We start from the raw sequence: 11,083 nt of genomic DNA, 5'->3' as shown, positions 1-11,083 counted from the left end.
ATATGCCCAAGAGGCAATAATAAAAGTGGTTATTATATATCTTTATGTTTATGATAAATGTTTATATACCATGCTATAATTGTATTAACCGAAACATTGATACATGTGTGATATGTAAACAACAAAGAGTCCCTAGTATGCCTCTTAACTAGCTTGTTGATTAATGGATGATTAGTTTCATAATCATGAACATTGGATGTTATTAATAACAAGGTTATATCATTGTATGAATGATGTAATGGATACACCCATATTAAGCGTAGCATAAGATCTCGTCATTAAGTTATTTGCTATAAGCTTTCGATACATAGTTACCTAGTCCTTATGACCATGAGATCATGTAAATCACTTATACCGGAAAGGTACTTTGATTACACCAAACGCCACTGCGTAAATGGGTGGTTATAAAGGTGGGATTAAGTATCCGGAAAGTATGAGTTGAGGCATATGGATCAACAGTGGGATTTGTCCATCCCGATGACGGATAGATATACTATGGGCCCTCTCGGTGGAATGTCGTCTAATGTCTTGCAAGCATATGAATAAGTTCATAAGAGACCACATACCACGGTACGAGTAAAGAGTACTTGTCAGGAGACGAGGTTGAACAAGGTATAGAGTGATACCGAAGATCAAACCTCGGACAAGTAAAATATCGCGAGACAAAGGGAATTGGTATTGTATGTGAATGGTTCATTCGATCACTAAAGTCATCGTTGAATATGTGGGAGCCATTATGGATCTCCAGATCCCGCTATTGGTTATTGGTCAGAGTGAGTACTCAACCATGTCCGCATAGTTCACAAACCGTAGGGTGACACACTTAAAGTTGGATGTTGAAATGGTAGTACTTGAATATGGAATGGAGTTCGAATATTTGTTCGGAGTCCCGGATGAGATCCCGGACATCACGAGGAGTTCCGGAATGGTCCGGAGAATAAGATTCATATATAGGATGTCATTTTATGTGAACTAAAATGTCGCGGAAGGTTCTATGGAAGGTTCTAGAAGGTTCTAGAAAAGTCCGGAAGAAACCACCAAGGAAGGTGGAGTCCACATGGGACTCCACCTCCATGGCCGGCCAACCCTAGTGGGGGAGGAGTCCCAAGTGGACTCCCCCTTAGGGGGCCGGCCACCCCCCCATATGGGAGGTGGAACTCCCACCTTTGGTGGGAGTCCTAGCTTGGCTAGGTTTCCCCTCCCTTTGGAAGGTTTTTGGTTCGGGTCTTATTCGAAGACTTGGAGACCAACTCTTGGGGATCCACCTATATAATGAGGGGCCAAGGGAGGGGGCCAGCCACCCTAAGACCACAACCTGGCCGCCCCCCTTGAGTGGCCGGCCACCCCCTCCCAAACCCTAGCCGCCCCCCTCTCCTCCATAGCTCCCGCGTGCTTTAGCGAAGCTCCGCCGGAGTTCTCCACCGCCACCGACACCACGCCGTCATGCTGTCGGATTCAAGAGGAGCTACTACTTCCGCTGCCCGCTGGAACGGGAGGTGGACGTCGTCTTCATCAACAACCGAACGTGTGACCGAGTACGGAGGTGCTGCCCGTTCGTGGCGCCGGAACCGATCGTGATCAAGATCTTCTACGCGCTTTTGCAAGCGGCAAGTGAATGTCTACCGCAGCAACAAGAGCCTCATCTTGTAGGTTTTGGAATCTCTTCAAGGGTGAGACTCGATACCCCCTCGTTGCTACCGTCTTCTAGATTGCATCTTGGCTTGGATTGCGTGTTCGCGGTAGGAAAATTTTTGTTTTCTATGCAACGTTATCCTACACGACCATCAGCGGGGTGCCTCAACATCGCTTCTTTCTTACGTTCTTCCATGTGCCATCACAACAACTTGGCATGCTCTTTTTTTCTGAACAAACATTTCAACCGTGGTATTATGGGAGCATACCACATCACCTTCGCAGGAACCCTCTTCCTGGGTGGCTCGCCCTCAACATCACTAGGGTCATCTTTTCTGATCTTATACCGCAATGCACCGCATATCGGGCATTTATTCAAATTCTCGTACTTCTCACCGCGGTAGAGGATACATTCATTAATGCATGCATGTATCTTCTGCACATCTAATCCTAGAGGGCAGACAATCTTCTTTGCTTCATATGTACTGACGGGCAATTCATTATTTCTTGGAAACAGCTTCTTTAATATTATCATCAATTTTTCAAAACCTGAGTCAGTCACACCAACCTCTGCCTTCCATTTCAGCAATTCCAATATGCTACCCAGCTTTCTCTGCCCATCTTCACAACCTGGGTACAACAATTTGTGGTGGTCCTCTAACATCTTGTCAAACTGCAACCTCTCCTTATCCATGCCACAGTCTCTTCTTGCATCAGAAATGGCCCAACGAAGATCATCATCAACAGGATCATCTGCTGCTTGTTCTTCACCTCCTTCTTCTTCATTGTCTTCCATTGCGGTATCATCGCATTCAGAGAACATAGATCGGTACTGGTCATCGTTATCTTCTTCTTCATCGCCGTCTTCCATCATAACCCCTTCTTCTCCGTGCTTGGTCCAAACATTATAGCTGGACATGAATCCAAACCGAAGCAGGTGGCTCTTAATGTATCTTGAGCAAGAGTAATCCTTCTCGTTCTTACATTTCAGACATGGACAACACATAAAACCTTGCTTCGACTTGTTGGCCTCGGCCACAAGCAGGAAAGAATTCACGCCCTCTCTGAAAGTGGGAGCACATCGGTTACCATACATCCATGGATGACTCATCTGCATCATAAGTACAATTATGTATCAGATGCAATCACCTTGCTAAAATTAGTTTTGTACGGACTATGTATATACGAGAAAATAGTTGCTAACCTTTTAGGATCAAAAAGAGGAGAAATCTTATCAAATAAAATCAAGTGGCATCCCTCACAAGCATTCCACCAAACATCTCTTGTGCACATGAAGAAAAAATGAGGTAGCATACACCTCCACCTTTGATCACCAAGGAAAAAAAATGTAGGGAGGTGGGGGGCTGGCTGCGTGTATATATAGGCATGGCCCTTTTGTCGCGGGCCGTATTAAGACCCGCGACAAAAGGGGTGCCGACAGGAGGCCCCAGGGCTCAGACCCCTTTTGTCGCGGGTTGTGAGACGGCCCGCGACAAAAGGGCGCGACAAAAGGCCCGGCTCGCTCCAAATGGTTTCGAGGCGACGTGGCCACGCCATTTGTCGCGGGTGCAGTCGCGCCCGCGAGAAAAGGCTCCCACGAAAGCCCTGTTTTCCTGCTCAGGGGCAGATTGGGTGGGCTTTGAAATTTCTAGATCTAAGGCGGAATCTTCCTTAGGAAGTTCCTGCAACTCAGATCAGATCTTGGCAGCTGCGTCTTGCTCAGAAGCGGTCGTAGCTGCGCTACTTACTAGTGCGTTTCCGTCGGAGTCGACGGTCTCGCCGATGAAGATGTGTATCCCGCCGATTGGGATGATGGAGAGATTGACAGGGTCGTAATCCATCACTCATCCTGAGGGACGATCGGAAAGTTGCCGGTGTACCAAACGCGCCCCATGGCGATGGTGTCGCCGATGCCTCCGAAGGTAGAACCCTCCCGGTTTCGGCATCTAGATGCCGCTAGCCCCACGGTGGGCCCCAACTTTCGTTGCCTAATCAACGGTACCCCGGGGGAGGGATCCTCGCGAAGGGGGGGGGGGGAGAAGTAGGGGCCATTGGGCGGAGAGCTATCGGGACAGTGGTACGCGAGTTACCAGCTTCCGAACACGCTGCACGATGGCAGGGCCTACTGCTGCTTGTATGGAATTATATGGGCGCTTTCGAGTTGTTACAATGAGTTGTGGTTGTGCCTCTATGGCTCCCGGGATCCAGCTTATAACGGCGCCATGATCTAGGGTTTCTACGGAGAGTCCTAGCCGGAATACAATCTTGCCTAACTACGGAACAGTACATTGCCGTGCACGTCAAGGATCCGCCTAATACCTAATATGGCGTACTGGATCCGGCTACCCTGATGGGCATTGCCGGACCCGACTCCTGGAACAGGTCATGCCAGATCCGGCTCCTTGTTCTTGGGTTGGACTTCTTCCATCTTGATCAACAACAACTGGGCCGCTCGATGGGCCGTATGCCACCATCACCGTCTGTGGGCCACCCAGGTTTGCCAGATCTAGGCACTGATGGTACACACATGAAGTATACCCATAATAACGTACCTTTTAAATATCTCGAGATCTCTAAAGCCTCCAATTCTACAAGTACGAGCAACGCGAACAACCCGAGCTTATCTTGTATATACTAAGGTCTAGATAAATCTCTATAATACAAGCAATGTTATGCACATTGAACCTAAAATATAAGTATATTTTTTGCGGGCAAAAGAATTTATATTAACTCATACAGGTTTACAACGAGGTCATGGTCTAGGTCCTGAAGCAAACAGTCAGACCCAGATCCAAGCCACAACTCAGTAAGTTTTTCTGTTCTTGCAAGATTTGCAAGATGGTGACTAACCCTGTTCTACAATTGGTCCGCTTTTACGAAAATAATCTTCCTACTACCATTAACCAAGGTTCTGTGAGTTTATGTTACGAGGTAAATAGTCTGTGTTTTGGTGTGCAGTCGATTTTGCAGAGTGTTCACTGAAATAAGCATAACTTCTTCATACGGAATCTGTTTTCGACGAATGACCACTCTTTTTTTTTTTAGAAAACATGCGCATCTAAATGTATTCATCAAAAATCAAGGTAGAGCGGATGTCTTACCTTGCTCTACTGGGAGCTTCGCCCCTGGTTTGGACCATGTTGGAAACCACAACTAGATCATTAGTAGTATATGCGCAACTTGTCATAAGCGAGTTTCTTCCTCGCTGACCCTGCATATATTATTGTAGATGTAAACATACAATTTGGCTCGGCATTATTTTATGTGCACAACTTGACATGATACTTATGCTAGGTTGTCTGACCTGGTGCTGGGAAAAACTGTTGGCCCACAATGTTTATTTTTATGCACAACTACAATGATGTTACAACTTAATATGCAAAATAAAACTGAAAACTAACGATTTCCAAGTGCACCAACTACATAAGCATCTATACATATGAATCCATTTAAAAAAATATCCATGATTCTAAGGATATAGTATCTTTGGCAGAGGAGCATGTGACCGTGTATATATATACGGCGAAGGTGTGCAGCCCATCATACCCCATAGAGGTAGAACACAATGACCACACTCAGCTCGCAATTCCATTCCAAGCAGCACCTCCTCCTGCTGCTGCCAGTAATCCTTGTATTCATCCTTGCAGACGCGGCTGAAGAGCAGCCGCTGATACCACGTCCAGGCTGCATCGACAAGTGCGGCGACATCGACATCCCCTTCCCGTTCGGCATTGGCCCCGGCTGCTTCCGTGAGGGCTTCGAGGTCTTGTGCAACCACTCTCGCGTCTTCCCTGCTGGCAACAAAACATATACAGAACGGGGCTACTCCACCGGCCGGTCCGACGGCCCGGTCTACGTTCGCATTTTGCCGCTCGAGCTGGTGAGCATATCGGTCGCCACGGGCGAGGCACGTGCCTACGGACCGATCGCATACGAGTGCGACTATTTATATCAGGTGGACTCCTCCAGCAGGCTGGACATAAAGATGTTCGATACACCGTTCGCGGTGTCTTCGACCCGAAATGTTCTCATCGGCGTCGGCAAGGGAGCCGCGGCTACAATGTCTTACAATAAATTTGGTGCGCAAGCCGTATCTTGCGAATCTTATTATGAGGGTGATGGCAAGAACGGGACATGCACAGGACAGGGCTGCTGCGAGGGAACCGTCGCACCCAGCGTCATTCCTTCTCAGTCTGTCTTTCTGGAAGCAACATACTATGGTGGAACCAGACCTCTGCCACCTACTCCAGGGAACAAGTGTAGCTACGGCATGGTGGTGGAGAAGTCATGGTACAACTTCTCTACGCCGGACATGTATGATCACAAGACGCTACTCAAAAGGTTCCCCCTGGGCATTCCCATTGTGCTCGACTTCGCCATCGGGAACGCTTCGTGTCCGGCAGAAGGACAGCCGCCCCCTCGGAACTACGCCTGCGTGAGCGACCACAGCTATTGTGTCGACAAAACCCTTGGTTACAAATACGATATCTATCACTATATATGCAAGTGCCTGAACTATTACGCTGGCAACCCTTATGTCCCTAATGGATGCCAAGGTAAATACTCATACATGCACATACTAGAAATTGTGGTTACCATTTACCAATTCGTAACTCTCGAATGTTTTGATTCTTCAGACATTGATGAATGCCAGCGCCCCGATGTATGTTCAAATGGTGGGATCTGCAAAAACAGGCTGGAAGGTTATGACTGTCCTTGCAAATTCGGAATGAAAGACGACGGCAAAGGGGGGACCTGCAAAGACATATTCACTCCAGCTGCAAAAGCTTCTGTGGGTAAGCTACACTCTGAGGCCTTGTTTACTCCTAGAATATTTTTAAACCCCTAGTGGTCGGGAATGGGAGAGGATTTGGTGAACCCCTCCCTTTTACCCAATCCCCATTTCTCCCCAGATTTCACCTCATTTCCGAAACCTCTCAGTTACTTTGATTTTTGGGGATGGTATGGGATTGTGGTGTATGAAGCTTTGATAATGAAAACAAAGAAAATTACCTATGCGTGGACATGATCAGTGAAGTAAAAATCCCATCTTTGCACTAAATATATGGATGTCTTTATAATTAACCATTTCACAAGCAAATACAAGGTTTAATTTTGCACGGCAAGACAAATAGATACAAAAAAATTGCACGGTAAAAATCCTATCTTTGCAGCTTCATATAGAGGACGTCAGCTCTACCTCGTCGGCAACTAGGGGTACTATGGAGTGGCCACGAGGCTACACGCGTCCAAAATAAGTCCAGAAGGCAACTTGGCGGGAACTCATTAGACATGATTGTAGTTTTCCCGCTTCTTTGAGATATTTCGATAAACTAATTCGCTAGGCGGGAAAGCGAAGAGGCTACACGCGTCAACGAAACACAAGGCCGTAACCTCGAGAAAATTCTACACACGAAAATTTCATGCAGTACCATTTCTTGTAGATAGAAGAAAATGGGACAGTCGAAATAACAAAACGTCGCCAAAAGTTCGCACGGGATTGTCATGTTCCTGATCGTATGTGTTAAGATTGTTTACGCCGACGATTATTTTGGGGAATCCGTGTGTGCCATTTTTGTTACGAATCAGTAGCAACTTCTGTGTGCTTTACGCCCGCGCATTGGATTTTCTAGACGATAAGCACACTGTTCGTGTTTTCGGGCGTCAGCGTTGTTCCTCACCAGACACGAAATGGCGTTCCGTGTGCCATAAGGGTCCTTAAAAGACCCGATCTGTACTAGTGTATTTACTTCTTGTACTAGACATTTCGGCTAGATTTTTAATTGCATGGTTAATGCCATAAGCTAAGTTCCTTTCTTTGTTCATCTAGGTGCAATAGGTGCTATTCTTCTCATGGTGATTCTGTTATTTCTTGTGATTCTTCCAAGAGAGAAAAAGAAGATGAAACAATTGTACGTAAAGAACGGTGGTCTGACATTAGAGAAGGCAAATGTCATTAAACTTTTCAAAAAGGATGACCTCAAGCCAATTTTACAGAGTAGCAACTTAATCGGAAAAGGTGGCTTTGGTGAAGTTTACAAGGGTCTTCTTGATAATAAACTAGTTGCAGTAAAGAAGCCGATCAATGGAAGTGCCCTAGAGAGTGAACAATTTACAAATGAAGTCATCATCCAATCTCAAGTCATCCACAAGAACATTGTTAAGCTCATTGGTTGCTGCCTTGAAGTTGATGCCCCCATGCTGGTCTACGAGTTTATCTCCCAAGGTAGCCTCCATGACATTCTTCACAAGAACAATAACAATGTGGTTCTTAGCTTGGATACACGTTTGAATATTGCTGCGCAGTCTGCCGATGGTCTAGCTTATATGCACTCAAAAGCAAATATTACAATTCTACACGGTGATGTCAAACCAGCAAATATACTTTTGGATGATAACTTTGTAGCAAAGATTTCAGACTTTGGCATATCTAGGTTGCTTGCTAGAGACAAGCAACACACAGGATCAGTCATCGGTGACATGAACTATATGGACCCGTTATATCTACAAGAAGGCCTTCTCACTGAGAAAAGTGATGTGTACAGTTTCGGAGTTGTGATCCTAGAGCTTATTAGCACCAGAAGGGCCATACATTCTGAGAATAATGGCTTGATAAAGAGTTTTCTTGATGCCCATAGGAAACAAAAAAAGGCGACCGAGCTTTTCGACAAGGAAATGGCAATAACACAAAATTTGGAGCTCCTTGATATTCTAGCAAATATGGCCATGGAATGCCTTAGCCTTGATGTGGATCAAAGACCAACCATGATGGAGGTAGCTGAGCGGCTACATATACTGAGTCGATCTCGTAAGGTGTAAGATATTTGTTACTAATTTATTTTCACAAACTGCTTAAGTATATATGGGAAGGGAAGGTCTCCTTTGGCCATGATAAGATGTGTAACCATGTTTTTATGGTGGCTGAAATGTTTGTTCGCTCGATTTCTATCCGTGTTTCAATGTGAGCACACTTTTTTAATCAAATTTGTAACAGTGTTATGGATAATATTTTTACCGCCTTTTCCCCTTTACTTTCTCTCACCTCCCACATGTTGTAGCAGAGGTCTCCTTTGGTCGCGGGCAAATGTGCCTCTCTTGTTCGGGCTCGCGTACAGCTTCAGGACGATCGGAATGCACCCTGTCGGCAGTTGCCCCGGCCGGCACCACCACATATCTGCCTCCTTCCTTGAGTACTGCCTGCAAAACATGAAGCACCGATCAGGCTCGACTGAGAAATTTTAACGTGGATCAGATGATCAAATAACAAGTTAGTTCTCTCAAAAAAAAAGTAACAAGTTAGTTTGGTGATATTACGGTTCCATACTATACCTCCTGCTGAAATGGCTTGAAAGTACTACCAAAGGTGAGATGGAAGTTTGAGAAAAGAGACCGCCACTGGTAGAAAAAGAGCCTTCCATCCGCACACATTAGTCCCCAAAAGAAACGAACCGCGACTAATGTGGTCTTCAGTCGCGGTTCGGGAGGCGAACCGCGACCGAGGCCTGGGTCCAGGGCGCTCGGTGGCCAGCTGGGCGACGGGAGGGGCTTTAGTCGCGGTTGGCCTGGCCAACTGCGACTAAAGGCCTTTGGGCACCTTTAGTCGCGGTTGGCCAGGCCAACCGTGACTAAAGCCCCACCCCTATATATACCGTTCAGCACACTCACTTAGCCATTTGGTGCCACTTCTCTTCACAATCTTCACAAGTGGGTGGTGGGTTTGATTTTGGTTCCTCTTATGCACACAAGGTGTTCGATGAAATGCCCGAGAGATTGAAAAAATCATGATATGAAGTGTCCGAGCCACACTTGAGCTTTCTCATTTATTTTTCCTCCTCGATCGCGGTTAGCAACTTGAACATTTCATGTGTCATTGATAAAATATGCATGTGTGTAGTTCATTGTTTAATTTCTATTATTTCTTGCTAGCTAGTTAGTTTAACAAATGCATGATGGTTAATTATATACTTTATATAATAATAAAGCAGATGAATCGGCAATGGATGTACGGTAACCGACTCTCCGGAGAGTTCACTACGGGTTTGAAAGATTTCCTCGTAGTGGCTAATGCGAACAAGCAGGGGGGTTTTGTTATCTGTCCATGTGTTGGCTGTAAGAATAAGCAGGGTTACTCTTCCTCAAGAGAAGTTCACCTGCACCTGCTTCGGCACGGTTTCATGCCAAGCTATAATTGTTGGACCAAGCATGGAGAAAGAAGGGTTATAATGGAAGAAGATGAAGAAGGGGATGATATCATCGATGACAACTATCTTGATCATTTCGGTGATACTTTCATGGAGGATGCTGAAGGTGGGGAAGGTGAAGGGGAAGGTGAAGAAGAGGCACGTGATGAGCCCGCTGATGATCTTGGTCGGACCATTGCTGATGCGCGGAGACGCTGAAAAACTGAAAAGGAGAGGGAGAATTTGGATCGGATGTTAGACGATCACAAAAAGTCGTTGTGCACATGATGCGATAATGGTCTGAAAAAGCTGGGCTGCACACTAGATTTGCTGAAATGGAAGGCACAGGAAGGTGTAGCTGACTCAGGATTTGAAAACTTGCTGAAAATGTTGAAGAATATGTTTCCAAAGAATAACGAGTTGTCCGCCAGTACGTACGAAGCAATAAAGGTTGTCTGCCCTCTAGGTTTAGAGGTTCTGAAGATACATGCATGCATTAACGACTGCATCCTCTACCGCGGTGAATACGAGAATTTGAATGAATGCCCGGTATGCACTGCATTGCGTTATAAGATCAGAGGCGATGACCCTGGTGACGATGTTGAGGGCCAGAAACCCAGGAAGATGGTTCCCGCCAAGGTGATGTGGTATGCTCCTATAATACCACAGTTGAAACGTCTGTTCAGGAACAAAGAGCATGCCAAGTTTTTGCGATGGCACAAAGAGGACCGTAAGTCGGACGGGGAGTTGAGACACCCCGCTGATGGAACACAATGGAGAAAGATCGACAGAGACTTCAAAGATTTTGCAGCTGACGCAAGGAAAATAAGATTTGGTCTAAGTACAGATGGCATGAATCCTTTTGGCGAGCAGAGCTCCAGCCATAGCACCTGGCCCGTGACTCTATGCATCTACAACCTTCCTCCTTGGTTGTGCATGAAGCGGAAGTTTATTATGATGTCAGTGCTCATCTAAGGTCCGAAGCAACCCGGCAACGACATCGATGTGTACCTAAGGACATTAGTTGATGAACTTTTACAGTTGTGGGGCAGACCTGGTGTACGTGTGTGGGGTGAGCACAAAGAAGAGAAATTTGACCTACGAGCGTTGCTTTTCGTAACCATCAACGATTGGCCTGCTCTTAGTAACCTTTCGGGACAGACAAATAAGGGATACAATGCATGCACGCACTGCTTACATGAGACTGAAAGTGTATATTTGCCAAATTGTAAGAAGAAAGTGTACCTGGGGCATCGTCGATTTCTTCCCAA

General features: G+C 46.0%; 1 protein-coding gene across 1 annotated transcript; it reads left to right on the top strand.

The window, feature by feature from the left end:
* Nucleotides 1–5,197: 5,197 nt before the first annotated feature.
* LOC127339444 (wall-associated receptor kinase 1-like) lies at nucleotides 5,198–8,451 on the top strand. The gene is made up of 3 exons (XM_051365300.1): nucleotides 5,198–6,188; nucleotides 6,270–6,428; nucleotides 7,463–8,451. The coding sequence occupies exons 1-3, from the start codon at nucleotides 5,198–5,200 to the stop codon at nucleotides 8,449–8,451; spliced, it is 2,139 nt and encodes a 712-aa protein (XP_051221260.1).
* The last annotated feature ends 2,632 nt before the right edge of the window (nucleotides 8,452–11,083 follow it).

The sequence above is a fragment of the Lolium perenne genome, chromosome 3 (assembly GCF_019359855.2).
Source record: "Lolium perenne isolate Kyuss_39 chromosome 3, Kyuss_2.0, whole genome shotgun sequence".
In the NCBI taxonomy this organism is placed as follows: Eukaryota; Viridiplantae; Streptophyta; class Magnoliopsida; order Poales; family Poaceae; genus Lolium; species Lolium perenne.
The sequence above is the reverse complement of the archived record's forward strand: the minus strand, read 5'-3'. Positions and strand labels throughout refer to the sequence as shown.